This window comes from Epargyreus clarus, unplaced genomic scaffold, assembly GCF_041222505.1.
Source record: "Epargyreus clarus isolate Ecla_fem2 unplaced genomic scaffold, WU_Ecla_fem_2.2 ptg000015l, whole genome shotgun sequence".
Taxonomy (NCBI): Eukaryota; Metazoa; Arthropoda; class Insecta; order Lepidoptera; family Hesperiidae; genus Epargyreus; species Epargyreus clarus.
This window is the reverse complement of record NW_027332223.1, coordinates 4,147,628-4,168,004: the sequence shown is the minus strand read 5'-3', so window position 1 is coordinate 4,168,004 and position 20,377 is coordinate 4,147,628. Positions and strand designations below refer to the sequence as shown.

At 35.7% G+C, this 20,377-nt stretch overlaps 1 protein-coding gene across 1 annotated transcript in view; it reads right to left on the bottom strand.

Moving 5' to 3' along the window:
• Positions 1 to 17,843, bottom strand: part of Wnt10 (Wnt oncogene analog 10) — a 41,124-nt gene extending 23,281 nt beyond the window's left edge. Inside the window, exons 1-2 of the mRNA XM_073081170.1 lie at positions 17,349 to 17,843; positions 8,621 to 8,868 (exon numbers count right to left, since the gene is read on the bottom strand). Of these exons, the coding sequence (XP_072937271.1) occupies positions 8,621 to 8,868; positions 17,349 to 17,443 (343 nt within the window). The 5' untranslated portion in view covers positions 17,444 to 17,843. The remainder of the gene's footprint in view (positions 1 to 8,620; positions 8,869 to 17,348) is intronic.
• Between the last annotated feature and the right edge of the window lie 2,534 nt (positions 17,844 to 20,377).

Here is a 20,377-nt window from a genome sequence, read left to right as displayed (position 1 = left end):
GTAATGGAATGCCACACAAAAAACTTGTAACCGATATATTCTCGTACAAATAACTACATGAACTTTCTTAACCGTTCCCCTAATTAACTGCGATGTTTTAATGAGTTCTTTCAGTTTTTAGGAAGACCAGGTGGTTGCCGTCTACGGGGCAAAGGTGTGTGTGGTTTAAGGTTCAAATAGTAAACAAGCTTGTAGTCCTGATTGTAAGGACACTGCTAACCTTAGACGTCTGTAACCAACTCCACATAGTATAGAGGTTTTATTTGAAGTCTTTGATAAGTAAAATAGAAAGATACTTCATCGCTATGAAATTGGATTTTGGACATTTTTAGACAAACTGTACATATAACTTTTTTTTTATTTTTTATAATATGGGAATAGCAAACGTGCATACAGTCCACCTGATGGTAAGTGGCTACTGCCGCCCATGGAAATCTGTAATCAACCCAAGATAGGATTAGATATTTCTACCTGAGGTCGGCCTGAGATCAGCCGCTAACCCTGAGGACTAAGCTGGACCGCCTCGGAAAAATATTTCTTCCTTGCCACACCCTTCAAAACGGAACACAGCAGCGCCTAACACGGTTGTTATTAGGCAGAAATAGGTGTGGCGGTGGTGTCGCCGGAGTCGAACCACAAAGGATTCTATCACCTTCAAATTACTACGTTATGAAATTTACGTAATAAATGACTATTTCAAATATTTTAGGGCTATTTTATCAAGGAGACGTGGCAAAACTTTATTTACGCAACAATTTCAAATCCCAAAACTGTTTACAATTTCTTGTTCAATTTCAATCTATCTATGTATTTTACTCATCTAAGTCTGATACTAACAGATGCAATACCACTCTGAGTACTAAGATGGTAGTGTTATTTTGTAGCTCAGTCAGCATCCACATTCCACCACCGAAACTCACGTTAGAAAAGGTAACTCGACTGAGACGCAGGTGTGTTACCATCAGGCTTTAAGGAATGCTCCATACGGGAAATTGACCTATTACCCTCACGCACAATGCAACTATGCTAATTACTTACATTTAAACACATGGTATTCGAGAGCGGAAAATAAGTCATTAATTTTGTAAAATAATTCTATAAAACATTAATTATTTGTATATTTAATTAATGTAATGTATTTATCTGAATGTGAAATTTATATTAATATCTTTAAATGAGTAGGTGTATTAAAGATTTAATAATTAAGAGATAATTATTATAATTATTATTGAGACGTAATTATTTTACCGAATGTAGCCTTGAGTGATTAATTAAGTATTAATATCATATACTCGTATGTAATAGCTCTTTAAATCATTGACTGACGGATATAATTTAAAGTATTTGGTTAAAAAAAATAACGTTTTGTACGTGATTCTTAATACATTGTAATGACGAGAAGAAAGGATTTTTGAAATGTATCTCTTGAGCGGAATACAACGTATTTTTATAATGTAGAAGTAGCATACAACATGTTGTCCACCTGATGTTAAATGATAACTGCCGCCCATGGATATCTGTAATCAACTCCAGATAGGATTAGATATTCCTACTTGATGTCCACAGATGCGCTACCCCTGAGGACTGAGCTAGAACGCCGAGGAAAAGTATGTCTTCATTACCACACAACATATCGCGAAAAACATATTCCGTGATTTCGAACAAGCTCTAGCCTATTTAAAATACTAATTAGAGAAACATGTTACGTGCAGCAAGTAACCACACACACTTACGGACTAAATGAATGTTACTTAATACTTTGTTATCAATTTCATCTCCGTTTTTTCTCAGGACGCATTCATGAAAGCAGATGCTGCTCTTCTTTAACTTTTCGATTACTTCAGCTGTTTAAATTTAGTATCGATTTGGTGCAATCGATCGTCGATAAGATCTGTTTTCGACCGAGCGCTCCGTGGCGAATCTTAATCGACTCTAATGTATTCTCCACGTACGATCCTCACTTTTTCGGACCGAATGCTCTGAATTTCGAACTGGTGACAGATTTTAAATTCTTCCCTTACACTTGTACCTTCGCTTTTTACGTCTTGTTTGTTTTAATAATGCATGACATGTAATTATTTTCGACTACGAGATGCCAGCAAAAAGGATCATCGATTTACGACACTCGCCGTCTGCAAGTTAAATTTTGAGTTTGTATAATTCTTTCGCGGATCCGATGTTAATTTAGATTCGTTTATCATAATGCTTAGACGTAATTTATGCTTTATTCTTTTTAATGTGCTGCCTTGTTTTCTATTCAAATGCTATTTTTATAGAACACGTCCATTTACTGTAATATTTATGAGATTCTAAATTTTAAATAAGCTGCTCAGCTGAATCCAATTTGAGCGTCGATCACTAGAGTAAACGAGCTCGTCGGTCCTGCGACGGCAGCGCCACCTCGATTCCGCGAAGCGCGGATTAAATTGGCAAATCTACATTCGAGCCATATACGGTAACTCGGCGCCGGTGGGTAAAAAAATTCACAAGCTAAGTAAATACAAATTTCAATTATAATTTTAAACGTTTTATTTCATTCCCGATTCTTTATTTAAAAATGTATGGTGAAGGCGAACATTTATTTAATGGGATGCGCATACTGATAAGTTTTTCCGAGTGCCTTCGGCGGTGGTCGGCTTTTTCCGCGTTGTGTAACATCGTTTTTGATGCGCGCACACTGCTGAGCGCCGTCGCGGATGCGCGCGCGCACATCGGCCCGTGATTTACGATTGTGCACTTTGCGATTTTAAAATGGTTTTTCACGATCCTTCTCGCTTTTAAATCGATAGCCTATAAATCTGGTGCTAAAATGAATGAACTCGCGTCGACTTTTTCTTTTGCTTTAAGAATATTCGCCTTTTACGGCTAAGCTTAAGGTAATTAGCCTTTTGTGTGACATGCATTTACCTAAATACGTAAATATGTTAAACTTATTTGTGGGTAAATTACAGGTTCTTTATTTCGGTTTGCAAGTTACGGATATCTAAATTTAATTACTTTTAATAACGATTGCAATAAATTTTCGCACAAAAGTATAAAAATTTAATGTTCATAGGAAATTGTAATTTAATATAATCCGCCGAATACTGTAAATAAGATTTTGGATATAAACCACAATATTAAACTAATTTCGATTGGCACATTTTTATCTCAAGAACCTTTTAACTTATGAACCTGTCGATTTTTCACTATATTCCCCTTTCTCCATTAAAGTAATTCACTATTTGGGTCCACATACCTCATAAAACATTCTTTCAAAATCATAGGTGAGTGCGTGAGATTCGAACCACGACTCCCAATGACTTATAAGGTAAATAAGTTACGATTTTACAGTTGCATTAAATGTAATTAAAGCAATTTAGTTGTCTACTCCCCTATTTATAACGTAAAATAGTAATTATGTAAAGACAGTTGGCCTCTTTATCATAATTGAGAACTTTATTACTCTCAAGCATGATTTTCTTCACCGTTAGAGTTATTGCTAATATTTAGATCTTAGTGTATTTGTACACTTAGTTTAAATAGTATAAGTAAATAAAATAACTTATTTAATTAAAAAAATGTTAGACTAATATTATCAGTATTCAGATACTTCATTATGTAACTTTTTTTATAATATATTAGTAGCAGACGAGCATGCAGTCATACAACAATGCCTTGAAACAGTATGCCTGCCTTACCACACACTTCAAATGAGAACACAGCAGCGCTTAACACTACTGTTCCTAGGCAGAAATAGGTAATTGGTGGTGTCGCCGCAGTCGAACCACAAAGGGTTCTACCAGCTTCAACTCACTACTCACGATACGCGGTTTTAAATATCAGCAAGAAAGAAATTAAAAATGCTACATATTAAAGTGTAAAAGCAGTTATTCATATTTATATATTCTTATCATTGCATAACTCCGAAAACTAAGCTTACGATACGTACTTAAAATGCGAATGAGTCTCAGTGCTTTATAGGGTGCATAAGCGACGATTACGAAGTAAAACTGTAATTAATGTTATTTAGTTGTCCTACTTGTAATGTAAAACAGTAATTACGTGGACTCGCTTTTTCTCTGCCCCCCACTGTATCTGGAATCTAGTCTCTCCTTACCGTCATGTCCTCAACCAATTTGGACTGTGTTAATGGGTTTATTGAGGAACCTAATTATATTAAACCGGTTATTTTTTGTACACATTGTTGCTGGCAAAAATTACGAGCGTTTTGTAATTTAAACTGGGTGAAACGTGTTGATATATACGCTTTTGGTCGTACGTTTCCTTATTTTTATACTCTAATGACATTAACACAGTCATTATCATAGTTCGGAGCTTTTTTAGCTTCTAAAAAATACGTTTTTACACTTATGGGACTACAAGTGTAAAAACGGAGTAGGATAACACGTTGTGTGTGCCATTGGTATATAAAGATGAGTTTGCGGACACCTCGGTCGAGAAATGGAGTTAAAGTATGTTTCAATTCATCCTTTAGCTGTCTGGCCTAGGATCGATACTCGGAATTTTCTACAAGCTGCATCGGTAAGATAGCTGTATGATATAACATTAGGGAATGAAACTTTTAATAAAATAATTTGTTTCATATTTAAACCTGAATGTATGTTGGTTTTGTTAAAAAATTGATTTGAGAAGAATTTAAGATATTTATATAGGTAACTTCAATCCATATAAGACTAATAAGGCTTGATTACTTAAAAACTTTCAATATTAACAATCAAAAGTAATTCGTTTGAAGTTAATTTAAAATGCCCAGAACTACACACGCAAAGTTGCTGAATATTAACCGACTCTATAATAACCTCTACTAAACTCTAAAAAAACTTTTAAACCCAAATAGATATTCAATAATAACATAAATCATCCAATCAAAACCTAGCCAATAACGTACAAGATTAATATAAAAAATCCAATATTTCATCTGTAAGTCATCATGTAGGTGTTTTGTAAATCTGCACTAATTAGGGTTCGCTTGTGGAATGCAGGCTGTGTTGCGAATCGCTAATTACCGAAACCTAACGACCAGGCCGACCTCGGTGTGACCAGCATTCGAAATGGAGGCCTAATCTTCTTTCTGTATATAAAAATGGAATGTCTGTCAGTTTGTTATAAAGTACAATTTTACATATGATAAGTAGGTAGAAATTGGGTGGATATAAGTGTTTTTTTTATAAAATTTGAGTAGCACACTTAAAATCTAGTTGGATAATCACAAATATCTATGGGTATATAGGATTATTCATAGGTGTTAGTAGTAATGCACTTACGGTGTGACATATTTATCTACTCTAGGGAGTAAATAAAAAATAATTAATGCTGTTTACAGACTATACTTTTTTACCTAGCTTAGCTACCTTATTTTTGGGGGCTCCCAGGATCGGGGGCCCGGGGTGGACCACCCCTTCGGGCCCCCCCTTAGTCCGTTAGATTAAATAGGTTTCAGCATGTTTGCCAATACCGTTTTAGCAAGTGAAAATTAATTCATAAAATGCGCATAACATTGAAAAATCAAGGGACCTAGTTTGAACCTCCCTACGACCTCCTAGGGAGACTGTATTTCAACCAATAATTCTATAAATTCAACCAGCTCAATACACTAAACAACTAATTATTGGTATTGGTAGTAGGTAGATATTTACCTACTACCAATACCATTATCAGTCCCATATAAGTACGATTACGTCATAAACCCAAGTAGAAATTCACAGAATATTTAAAATATGAACAGTAATCAGACTTGATTGTTTTAATATTAGCCTATAAAACTCAACATTTAAGGTAAGATGCTTCTTTAAAAGAACATAAAAATAAAATTAAGGCCGTTTACGTTCGATGACCACGGCATTAATGTTTCTAAATTCTGCAACATCACTTATGCCATCCTCGACTTAATTAACTCTTAAAGCGGCCTTCATAATCCAAAGGGAACAACGAGACAAAAAATTGGCTAAGTGGAGTCGAATCCGCAAATGGAGGGTTCCGTACCACGAAATTTTTAGTTTTATTTTTAGTATTTGTTATCATAGGGGCTATAAAAGTAAATTCTATGTGAAAAGTTGGACTGTCGACTTAGAATGGTTCAATAGATGTCGCGAAAATTCTGAAAAATAGCAGCTGCTTGTATGGCGACCCCCATTTATTTAAAAGCTTTTTTATTTCTACACACAACAAGTACACAAGCAAGTGTTATAGACAGTAACTGTAATAGACAGTTAAAAAAATCGAGACTTATGACAGACGGATAGACGGAGAAACAGCGGAAGCTTAGTGATAGCTTTCCGTTTTTGCCCTTCGAGTACGGAACCCTAAAAAAAACGCCACTCGACGTCACGTCCAAAACCGGGAACTCTGGACAAATTCATATTTTTATGGGGCCTTTTGTGTGTTTTTTCTCACAGTTGAGGTATCTGAAGGAGCACGACTCAGTAACGCACCGGGCTGATGTTATCGCGGCCATTAGTTGGACCACATCTCACCATTGAGACATTTTGACACGTCCCTTGTTTCAATCCCTTGTTATTTTAGGTCATCAATGATGCCCAGTCACTACAGCTCAAATGTTTTGACGCATGTAAACCGAATGCAATTTTTTGTTGGCACTGCAAAATCTGCAGGATAATGACAGTACATCCTAAAATAAAGCCATCACACGCCCAACGACATTCCCACGACTCGTCGGATAAGCCTTAACAACGCATCTCGTTTTTGCAGCATCATAACTACACATTGTCCTCGTGAACACGTTGTTGATATAAAGTGCCAATAAATGTCACTTTTTATGACATTCCCGTTCTGAATTCACGTCACGTGCGCCCGTGCCGTCAGATCGGTATCGGAGCAGCTCGCCACCCTGGCTGCCCTGACGAGCGCCATTCTCTCATGTCACACCGACATTCGACGCGTCGTCACATCTCGCGCTAATCTCGCCTCCATCGCCGGCTATTAACGCCCGAGGCGAAACATTTTCTTACAATCGTCTCATTAGCTCGACAAAGGTCATTAAATCGTCCACATTGTCGCTCCATATTGTACCACCGTCACGTACAACAAGAGCGCTAACAACGTGTGGAGGATCTCAGGGAAGCGGAACGAATCCCGTGATCTATCCAGAATGCCATCCGTCGCTCCTTTCATCGATGTATCTACACGATCCGGCAAAAAATCCAACGGTCCCGAATCATTATTATCTTTCTTCGTCGATCATCGATCGCCTTTATCCTGTTTGAAAGCCTCTCGATTTGTTCTTGGGATTTTTTCGCTTCGTCCACTAGTCGGCGTTTCAATTCGGGACCCTAACAATGGGCGAGTTAAGAAAGATGTTTAAGTGTTTAGTTACGCTATTTTTTCATTATTTTTCAATCTAAACGGAATCGTGTAGTTGAAGGGCCGGAAGGTGTCGTCACGGAGCATTTTCAATGCTAATAGTGTTCTATGTCTATCGCACAATAGACCGGTTAACATATTTAAGGATTATCCGTGTATAATTTATGTCTTAATCTTCGAGTGAGTGAGTACATAATATTTAATATCTTTAAGACGTACTTATCACGAGTTCGCCGTTCATCGGCACAGGTACGATAGAATTCCCAGGTGTTATTAAAAAGCGTGCAGCCATAAAGGGCGTGGGGGAATCGAGTGAGTCTGATGGAGCTCGGGCTGAGGCAATTCCAGTTAAAATATTAATTGGTAGAGGCTGGAGGTGCGGGGCGGGCGGCGGCCGGACGCACACGTAGCGTGAAATCGCGGGGTGCGGGAGCGGACCCACACCTGGCCACAAGGACCGTCTTATTATTTGTTGTCTCCCATCCTCCATGCTCGTAAATTTCCACGTCAACGTGTGCGATGATTGTGGAAAAAATAAGATCGACAAAGCCTTTTCACACCCGGGGATATAGACATAAAGACATACGGCGTTCTGTAAATACTACATAGCATAATGCGACGATCGCCCGCGCCGGTGGGATCTTAATATGCGTGAATAATTTTTCGTCGTAATAAATTCGGATTGTAATGGCCGATCGCGATTGGTTTGAAAGTTTAGCTGCGTTTATTTTAATAAAATTTTCTTGTGATATTATTATGCGTCGTTCGAGGCTGGTTTTAGCATTACGTCGATGGTGATTGCTACCACCTACGAGCTCGGTGGAAGCTTACAAGTTATTGGCGTCCCACGTTGGCGAATCAATAAATAAATACATGTGTTTATTGTCGTCTTGAAGTTTTTAATTCACTGTTAATTTCTTTATGGAATACTGCGTATTAAGGAGCAAAAACATAAACACTTTACATAAAAGTACGTGTATAAACTTAAGTATATTGTAATTGTTCAATAATATTATTTAGATTTTGAAATTTTATAACTAATTTTCTTGTTGAGTTTTTCTTGCCTGCCCTTGCCCTTGCATGCCCATTTCACAGACATGGTAGTATGAATTTATTTATGTGACATTGTAATTTAATACTCTAGGGCAACATGGAACCCCTCGTGTCTTTCTTTACAAAACCTTATCAGCTAGAACACAACAGCGTTTATCGCTGACGTAAATTAGCTGAAAGGTACAGCAGTGATGCTTGTAAAGTCGAAATACAGTCCTACTACCGTCAAAAGCTTTGAACTTACCTCTCTTCATTATGGCACTGGCGTGGGGATTGGAGCTCTTTGTAGTCAAACTGGAGCAGTTCCATCGGTGCCATCGGAATTGGTGCTGGCACTCCTTGACCGCCAGCTGAAGACCCTCGAACGCCACTGCTGCTGTATCAGCCGCTTCGTGGCACACGGATCTCTGTTCCCTGGTCAGTCCACCGACCAGGCGACACGTGAGCGCCGAGTTGAGGTTGAGATTGTGTGGGAGTAGGTTGTCTCTAGAACTGTGGAAGAAATTAATAGAATTAGACTTATTTCTGTGCTTTATGACTTGATGAGTCGATTATTATTTAGTTTTGCAGACAATCTAGTGTTACGATAGACGGATACCTCATGGGTAGTCACCACTTTCATCGACATAATTTAAAACACTTCCAAATAAACCAGGTGTTCTACCTGAAGCCGATCACAAATGCGTTGTCACTGTTGAGGACTGAGATGGTCGCCGCAGAACCCCTTTTCTACATGGAGTTAGTTACAGGTGGGCGGCAGAGATCACTTATCATAAGATGTTACTATAATCTTATAAAAAAACTCTGTTCGGAAGGAGACCTTAAATTCGTAATAAAGTACAACTTGAAAAGCATCACGCGGGCGACACCGCGTGCATTTACTCATATACGATCAATGTCATAATAAATTACTTAACAAAAACCATATACATTTTAAGCCTTAAACTCTTTTAATTAGTCGCTACCACAATAATTTGACGTGAGCATAATTAATTCTAAACAGATGGTATCTCGGCATGAAATAGTTTATTAATGAAACAATTTGTTCAACGGCTACCGAGTTTGAACAAATATTCGTGAAGTATTCGACGAGGAATGAATAAGGTTGTGGAGGTTTAATTAATAACTGTATGGCGAAGCGTTGTCTACTCACGGATTCTCTAGGAACTCTTCTGAATAGCTTTGTTTAATTAAAAGCCGTAACGGGCTAAAATATGTCTGTAGTTTACGTCGGCCACCCATTTTGTTATTAGACTACATGAGATTAAAGGAAATTTTAATGTTTTTTATTTCAAAGTTCTCGGTGCAGTTATGGGCCTTCTAATCGATTGATTTTTATATAGTGTAAAAGAAACAAGTACGGCATTTAGCTAATGAAAATTGGTTATTGCGACTCAAGAACGCAATCTTAAAATTACCCAAAGTCCATCAAGAAATTGTTTACAGATGAGATAATGATATATAAGGTCCTTCTTGTAGGTACTGGCTAGTATACATATTATGAAGAGACTATTTTAAGTCCTCGGTAGTAACAACGAGTCTACGATCAGCTTCAGATAAAACTCTAGTCCAACGAAGAGTTGGTTACAGGAGTAAGTGCTACCGTCCGATATGATCACGGGCGGTAGCACTTAACATCAGGAGACTGTCACTTAAATTTTATAAATGAATATTGAATACCCAGCTCATTTGATCCTGTGACAGACGGAGGGACAGAGGGATTTTTCATTATATCTTACGGAACCCTAAAAATAGTTGTGGCGGTGGTGCCACCGTAGTTGGTTAAAAAGAGTTCTACCACTTTTATAAGTTTTTTTTTTTATAATATAAGAGTAGCAGACGAGCATGCAGTCCACCTGATGATAAGTGGCTACTGCCGCCCATGGACATCTGTAATCAACCCCAGATAGGATTAGATATTCCTACCTGAGGTCGGCCACAGATGCGCTGCTACCCCTGAGGACTAAGCTGGAACGCCTCGGAAAAGTTTGTCTCCCTTACCAAACCCTTCAAACCGGAACACAGCAGCGCTTAACCCTGCTGTTATTAGGTCGAAATAGGTGTGGCGGTGGTGCCGCCGGAGTCGAACCACAAAGGGTTCTACCACCTTCATATACCAATAATAATAATAATAATAGAACAATTAAAATATTAATGCGCGCCAGTAGCATTATTATTAAATACATTCATTCATTCATACTGTTACTTATATGTATTACTAAAGAATATTATGTAGACACTTATTTTAATCTAGATGTAGAGTCGGGTCGCGTACACATGTCTACGTGCTCTCGACACTTCCGTCTTCTGGATTATCAGATTGTTCTTTTATATTTTTATGGTGTTTCTTCAAACCAGGTTAAAAGAGAAATCGTTAAATATATGTTTATTTTTAATTGCTATGCTCATCTGTACCCTAACTATGAGTTTTCAAAACATCCCACAATTTTACGTTACGTTAACTCAATCCATTATTCTGTTCCGTTTGCTTAGTAGACTTAGTAAACGTAACAATAAGTGAGTGCTCAAGTCTTTTTGTCTACCTAACATGTTCGCGTAAAAGAGAGACAAAACATAAAGCTCCATTTTGTCAATTTAGACATTTAATGTTACGTTACTGACACTATCGTTCTGATATAATCCGCTAGGTGCGCTAATTTGAATTTGTATGGGCAATTACGTAAACAAATACATATCATATCATATTCATAGTCATAATTGTCAAAACGTAAAATCTCATTGTAAGGGTACTGTTAATTGTATGTTTTTAATATATTTATGACATTGCAAATTATTTTCATAAACGATTAATGCGTATATAACAGAAATAATTTCAAAATAAATCTAAGATTTGTTAAAGATAAGAAGATATACGACTTTTATATATTGTTAATTGAATAAACCCATTCGACGGATATAGCAATAATTTTGGTAAAATGTCGATGCCACAAAGAATCCAGTTTTTATTTTTCGGGTTCCCTACCGATAGTAAAAACGCAACCCTATTACTAGGCCTCCGCGGTCTGTCTGCTATGATAACAAATACTAAAAAAAATATGAAAATTTTGATGGCGCGCAACCCTTCTCCTGGTGTGCGAATTTGACTTCGCATTTAGCCAATTATTACGTAATCATTTTTATTTACATAGTTAAACACCCTTTATGTCACCTAGTTACTATTACTATAAGCTTAGTATATGTTAAACTTTCGTATTTAAACTAAAACAATGGGAACAAACATCACACAATGTTTTCCGTGTACATAACTGTGAGGTTATCTCGCCTTCCCACGCTCAGAGGTATGCCGGCTATCATTAAAGTGGAAGACGAATTATAACCCTAATGATCTTAATGAAACTTAATCATTATCATTGCAATATTGTTATCGTTTGCCATTATTTCTTTTGCGCTTTAAGCTACTTGACTTATGTTGGGATTAAATATTGCGATAGCGCTCCTATTGGTCTGGATAGCTTGAAAAAAATATTTTCTTATGGCCTATTAAATAACTAATTCGCATTTTTTTAATATTCCAATCTTTTAGGTAAATGCATGTAATTAATACATGCAAATATGGCATTATCAGGGTGATATGGGGATTGAATTAATATCTTATTTCCAGAAGGTCCTGTGTTTATGAGTGGCGGTAGTAGTCAAGAGTCCATGCTAGTAAGCAGTTATTTTAAAAGTATTGACAGCCCAGTGGCTAAAAACTCAGCCTTTCAATCGGGAGGTCCGAGGTTCGTATCCCAGATACGCACACATTTTTCGACAATTATCACTTGATTAAATTGAATTGTGAAGGAAACTATAATATTATTGAAACAATATTCAAGGGTGTATAGGTGTAGGTATGAAGTTTACTAATTCGCAAAGGGCCAGCGTGGTGGACTACGTTTTAAATACCTCTCTCTGAGAGGAGATTTGTGCCCAGCAGTGGGACAGCAACTGATAAGCAATTACTTATTTTAAACGAAAGAAACTTGTTCTAGGCATGTTCTAGGGTAGTTCCATAGACGAGGCATTTATTTATTAATTTATAGCTAGAACTAACGTACTTTCTTGCTCAATTAAATACCATTTTCTCGTTATTCCCGTGTATCAGAGGCGTAAATTTTGAAATAACGCAAACAGGATAAAAGGAATTTATCTCGCGAGCGGTTGTTTACTTGCTTGCAATTTCGCTGTTTTGTGGAGCTCGGGGAATTATCAGAGGATGTCACTAGATGTTTTTTCCAACGAGTCGTTAAACCCGACTGATCCAATTAAAACTCCAAGCAAAGCTTAATATAATTGCTTCAAAAATACCACCTGACGAGATAAAAACAATAATTCTGTGCTTTAAAACCACGCAAGTAAAAAATAATAAATCTGATGTCGGGCCTGGCCGATGAAATGCTACGATACCCATTCAGAAAGGTTATTTCAATACAAATTACAGCTACTTGGACTACTTCTCCCTGCGTGCCGACAATTCTGCAAATACCCTTCTTCTGTCTAACACTCCGCGGAAAACGTCGCATGTGTTGATAGCCTAATTCAAAATCAACTATACAGCGCTCGTATTAAGTTCAAAGTCGGTTTAAGAGCGTTGTTACATTCAGCTTTTCGGATTAAAAAGCCGTCGACTTGATTGAGATTCCGTGTATCAACAATGTGTGCCCGTACTTAATACCTATTTGTTCAATTTATAATCTACTATGAGAATGACTGAGATAGAGCGAGTGATTTGTGGAAACTTTTAAAAATGTGGCCAATGTAGGCAATTAGTCCGTCAGATAAGGATTGCGTGGTCCTCGTACCGAAAAGTGGGCAATAAGGTTATTTATCGATACGATACCGTATACTATCGTGTCGATTGGATACTAAGCCTTAAGTAACCACCACTGTTAACTTGAAAGAGCTTTGGAATTATTCAGATAGCTCATTACTTTACTATTATTTATTTGGCATTTATCGTACGTAGCTTATTAGCGACCGTAGCGGCGAGCAGGGCTTTATTATTTATAGACATAAATTTAATAGTTAGCGAAATGATATTGATTTTGTTAAGTAAAACTTGATTAGGGATGAAATTGTATACGATTTAAAATGAATTATGTTTTTTTATTGTATTCAAGGAGTTGACTAAAATACATTAAGTATGGTAGCTGTCATATTTTGTTTAGAGGTCATTGTACTTAAGATTCACATTGATTGAGCCTTTCAAAATTTCGTCCCACAGTTTCATATAAAATATAATTTAGGATATATATATTGTTTATTACATACATGGTACATTTTGAGAACGAATATTAAAACTATTTAAAAAATTATTCCTTAAAATATACCTGTTTGGCATTTTGTTGTTAAAAGATATTATATTTAGTGGCATATCTGCCATCGAGTATATTTTATTGCTTCGTACAATATTAACTATGAAATAAATTATTATTGACCATATTAGTTAATGGTCGTTGGAACTAAGGTCTCTATTATTTAGCAATTTATCACGTCGTTCGTACATAGGGCTCCGCTCAAAGCGACCGACTCCGTTAGCTTAATCAATATTCATAGTAATAACCGCAGATGTAAATGTACTGGAATTGTCTTTATTTTGTTTAAAGGTTTTTGTTTTTATATAAATTTTATTAATAATAGTAACAATGCTATCGGTAAATTAATAATATGTATTATTGCATCGTATTTAAGTAGGTTGTAAATAACCAAAACTCTATCCAAATTGTAGCATTATGGCGTTTGTATTGCAGTCGTTTTTGCAAAAATCGCGGACGCACAAACTTACGCACATACATAGCGGTCGAATACAGAAATTCCTTTTTTAAATCGGTAAAAAAAATGAAATGAATTACCATAATGTCATATAATGTTTTAAAATTCAATCAAAAATGATGATTGTATTTTTTGCAGCCACATGACAAATATTTTTAGACACACATCAAATTAGTCATCTAATCGTTTGTTTGTTTTTAATTATAATTAATAACATAATATCGATGACATATAATACGTCATAACATGTTATTATTTGCACTAGTTGGTAATCAAAACACTATTTATTAATGCTAATGTGGTGAATGACTTATTTGTACATGTATTAAGTGTTTGCCGTTAGAAAAATAAATAATAAGATATTTTTTTAATAATCGTTGCGGGAATTTTTCTGAACCGATGATGAATTTCTATTTAAGATTAGCAATTGCTATAAAGTTCTTCCCAAGAAGTAAGTGAAAATAATGTATTATTTAGATCATAATGTTTTACACCTACATAAAATATCCTAACCTCATAGAAATATAACTACTATTGTTTTCTGCTGCTATAGTTGATCTACAGTACCACTTGCATACATACAACTAGAAATAATATGAAAATTTGGCATATGGCAGTGTTTCTATAAACTATAGATGTCTACAATATACTCGTAACTGCTTTCCAAAAAAAACTTAGATAACGACAACGCTCATACTATATTTACTAACGCCCCTTTTTTAATAATTAAATAAATTTTTGCCCACCAAATATCAAAATTTGGTCGTTTCTAGTAGACGGCAGAAAATGTCAAAACATTGAAAAGATTAATTATTAACAACGGGCATAGATAACATGTCAACTACGCTCAACCCCACCGCCGTTTCTAGTAAAACTAATTCCACGGCACATGAATATCAATCACACGCCAACCAGCCGGCAATTATGCATTCCCGTGCAGTGGCATATCGCCCCGATTTGCATACTCCGTAAATCCTACGCTATTGGGTGGCCCGACAAATGATTGTCACCTTTTAAATTTGCATTCATTACCATTTACATTGGTGTAGTGGTGAATGGGTTGCGTGTAAGCCTATAGTAACAATGGATGTGTTTAGAACTTACAGTAATGTTGTGCATTTAATTTTAATTCGACATGGAAGGAATTTATACAGTAAAATATTGAGCATCTATTATTATGTGTTATAATTGGTTTTAGTTTTATCTTAGGTTTTTGATGCACTTTTTAATGAATGGTCCACAAACATAACTATACCTTTATTGCTTAGGTACCTACCCTACAGGCCTATTCCATTCCTACATTCATAATAAAAGCTAAATACGTAAAACTGTATTCTATTAGAGCGAAAAGATGGTGTGTTATTTCCTTTTTGCTTTATATAATTAAACAAAATTATATAATGTTAAAAACGTCTCTATAGTTCCTAGGGTTTGTATTATTCTCATCTGTCTCGAGTTTCATGAATTTGACTGTTAGGACCTAAAATTTTTCACGCCCTTCCATGCTTCAGAAAAATAATCAAATGCTTCAATGATTTTGTAGGCACTTTCGTTGGTCCCGGTTATTATGATTGCATATGACTCAATAAATCATATCAGAGGCCTTATTGTCAGTTTAAAAATATCCGAAAAAACTGGCCATTAATTCGTAACTCCCTACATTTATCATTTGAAGTACTACTTCTAGGTCTCCTTCAATTTGTACCTTTTGAAGGTAAAGAAAAAAAAAACAATTCCAATAAATCTGCTTCAGTTATGGTGAGAGTGCTGAGCCCAGCCGTGGGGCAAAAAAGTAGCTAACTAATTATAGTACCAGGAGTAAACAACCGCAGACGTACTAACATTTTGCATACATTTAGAGCGCTAATGCCATACCTCTATTACAGCTACTAAGCATTAGGCATTCAAAATTCATTTCATTGTCTACTTATCCAGTTTTGCATGATTAGTGTCGTGATGTTTTCATTTCGTATTCATCGAGACGCCCCCTGAAGCTTGTTTGTAAGTAGTTGCAACGTGTCTGCGATTTAACGTCTAATTGCCTGATGATAGAAGCGAAAGTTACATGGGTATGGCTGGTTGAAATTGACACTTGCGTTCTATAGGCGACGCGGTTGTGATTTATTGTGTCTACTTGCGAGTCTACAGCTTTGCACTGATAGGTGGGTATGTAATATGTATGTAGCTACTTGGGTATAAAAAGTAAAGTAGTCAATAAGATATACGACTGATTCGCGCATTTATTGATTTCTGATTTAAACCGCATTCAACGAGTTAGTTTTTCGAATTTACATCAATCCTAAAAACTAGTAATTATGATAAAAACTACAAAAACGACTGCTAAAAGCATTTAACTGAAAATGGAAGTAATAGGCTACTACGTAATTGGCTACTTCTTGTACTAATAATCTTCTTAATAATCGGTTTAAATGAATCCAACGACGTCCTCATAAGTTAAAATCCGTCAAGATGTTTGGACCATAGGGAGTACCAAATAATAAGATATACCTACATAGTGCTTTCTGCAGTCGCCCTATGTAGATTGCTGAATGAAAGAATGATTTAAATAACTTAGTTACTGATACAGACAGAACAACGTGACTTACGAATCAGGGAAGAGGATTCATTTTCCTACCTTACACGAATTTTCTTAATTGTCAATTCGTTACCATATACAAGTAGGTAGGTAAATAAGTTGCGAAGTTTTGCGCGCTTCAATTAATGTTAATTTTCTAAGTTAAAGTTGTGTGTTAGGTATTTGCCATGCTGTAATACACATTAGATAGTTCATATATATGATGTATAAATGGTAAATTCTTAAAGTATTTGAAAAAGCTTCCTTTCATTCCTACATCTAGCCTTAACCCTACAAATGTAGCGTCTCCAAATAGTCTAATTTTAAAGTAAATTTGAATAATTATACGATTCATATTTAGGTTTATCAAACCTTTACATCATTTTGTTTTATTGATGAATTATTGGTAAGCAACACGTTAAGTTATAACAAACCATATTATACTTATGAAGTATAGGTATTAATAAAAAACAGTAGAAGATAAGAAAGTGTTACTTCTGGTTACTTTAACATTTAAATAAGCCCTCCATTGGGGTAGCACGTAAACGTATTGCGGTTAGGTACAATTTTAGGGGCAATAATAATATTGTTACTTATAAACTCAATGAAGGTACAATTGACTCACCTAGCCATACTTGAAAATAGGACGAGCAAAACGATTATTACAGCCGGGAATATCTTGTGCATTCTGTATTCGTCACCTACATAAGCTGGCTTCATGTTGGCAACACTACATCCTGTTTCGGGCTCATCGTTTCCGGTTGTCACTTGTTTTTGCCGCGAAAATCGCTCCGAATCTGAACCAATACGCACGTTTGCTCACTTAATTCCTATTGAAACGTAAACCGGTTCATTGTCAGCTAATTGTTATAGTCAGGGATGTCTGGACCGTTAGCACTTTAGGCAAAGCTTGTATACGATCGGCACGACACCGGTTATCTATCGTTACGACCGGCGGTACGTTCGGCCGCGTGGGACGCGAGGCGTGTTCTCGCGCCGCCCAGCGCCGAGAAAAAAGTCGAGGGGCGTGCGGTACAGACCCCACCTACTTGTTTACGTCTTCGGTATTTCGACTAAACTAAGTAACACTAAAACACCCGCGCACAATGAGCTCTCGTTTCACAGTGCCACTGAGCACCCAATCCCTGCTATAAAATACCGCCCCACCGTTCCATGGGAACGATTCCCTTTATTGGTTTTTTGGTTTATTTGCCACTGCTAATCGTATTGATTGTCCTGTACTTGTCATATCAGTACGCTATAGTTTGGATAGTGTGGGAAGTTTTACGCCGTAGTTAGCGAAATACCTGTAATCGACTTTAAGAAGCTTTCGTCATGGTATTCATTCGTTGCAATGACCAATGTCATTACTACTATTATTAAAAGCGTCATAAAAATATGTGCAAAATGTATTAAAGAAATTATTGTACCGGAAAGCTAGCATGTAAACCAGTCACGAATTCAATTCTACCAATCTTAATCAAAAATGTAACGATAAACACTTCCTTTTCTATAAATTATTTTGGAAAACGTCATCGTGTTAATGTCACTAAAAATATGTATACTAGTCAAGAATACAGTTAATTATAATAAAATATGTAACATAGTACTAACACATAATAACAAGTAATAATAACACAAAAAGTAATTGAAAAAAAAAATGAAGTAAGTACACTTTTTCACTATTATTGAGACCCTTAATCAGAGATATTCATTAAAATGCATGGTGCAATCCGTTGACAAAATAACCCATTGAGCTCGATGATAAATTGTTTGGTTATTGAGAGGGTTGTCCAGTGACAATACCCTTAAGGGTTACAGCCCTTCATTAGGGGCGAGTTGGTCGCGTGCGCAAAAAAACTAATAATAGTGCTCATGACAATGTTAGGGATCCATGGTCACGTGGTGTCCGAATAAGGGTCAATTGCGGATGATTTTTTTATTTTTTAATAATGAACTCCACACGCAAGCTTTTTCTATTTTAAACTAAAATCATAAATATTTGTACCATCAAAAGTAATTTATGTTGTTCCTCAAAATATCATCTGTCGTTTCGTAAAAGTTTCATCAGAATTGGTTTGGTGGTTTATGATTAACTTGTAAATACAGACAAATTACGAAGCAGGGACTCACTATTGTTTAAATAATGTAGATGTAGGGCCTTAATCGAACTGAGATAGATTTCTACCATTAACAGTCTATTTTGCACATATTTTTTTCTTATTTTTACACCTTCAACTATCATCGACAAGAAAATCTTATTATAAACGTACCTTAAAAAACATAAAAAAGTGAAGTAGAAAACGTATTCTATAAGGAATTTTGGAAATAAAAAAGTACTTACCTACCCTCCATTGTACAATATTATAGACATTAACCTATATATCAATAAGTTTACAGCTCATTCGTACTTGCAAAAAACAGTGCTAAGTAAAAAAAATATTATAAAATTAACCAAAAAATGATAACCTTCGAGGCTCTTATCACCTATTTATGCGCGGGCAGGTCTCTATGCAAATGGCGCCGTCACCTTTGATCTAGCACGTTCTACGCGCTTTATCATTAAAATTAATTTTATTTCGCTATTCCAGTGTTTCACTAATATTTCTAACGATATACAATAACTGCGTTAACGATAAATAAACCTACCTACCTATACCTAAATACCTAATACCTAGCATAAAAATATTCTAAACTTTTTCGCAAAGCATACCACCGAAAAAGTGTTGATACCTTCTATAGATAGAAGTTACATACATACGTAATTATTCTTAAGTAATAGGTACTAGGTAATGTAAAGTTATTAAAAAAGGTATAACTCTATCCACACGATTTACCCTTAAACTAAGATAGGTACAAAAAAATCGAGACAGTATTGAAATACAAATTTATCAATGATAGAAAATGAAATCTGGAAAACTATATGCATTAAATTGCTATGGTGACAGCTGTTCCACGTGGGGCGTCAGAAAACTTATGTAATTGTGTTAAAATTACTTTCTTGTACAGAATATGTAGTTTATTTATTAAATTATTTCATTTTATGTTAAAAATGGTCTAAATAAAAGGCGGTCTTAATGTTACAATTATTATTTATCAATCTTTAATCTAACCAGAAAACGTAAGTCATTTGTAGCATCAGAAAATCAAAATACATATATATGTATTAACCGAAGTAATAGTAATAAATACTCTTATTGGACTTCCCGTATAACTAGAAATATAGATATAAAAGTGGATACAACTAGCATTAGGTGTTAATTGCAAGAATCTTCCCATGGCAAGAACAACCTTTGATATTTAAATAAACGTAAAATAACTTTCAATGCACGCATAAAATTAACTTCATCTCTTTGTTGGTACGCGTATAAAAGTACATTGTAAGGATCGTGTCGTACCGCTCGTGAGTGAACGACAAAGATATTTTTGGGGAGAAAAAATGCCGACATTGTACGCAACGCAAAATTATTTATCAACAAGAAGCGATAGCATATTTCAGGTAAGCGAATAAAGGTACTTTTAATTCACAGCACCATAGGTACATATACCTATATTTCATCTTATATATAAAATTCTCGTGTCACGATGATAGTTACCTTACACCTCCGAAACGGCTTTACCGAGTTTCACCAAATTTTATATGCATATTCAGGT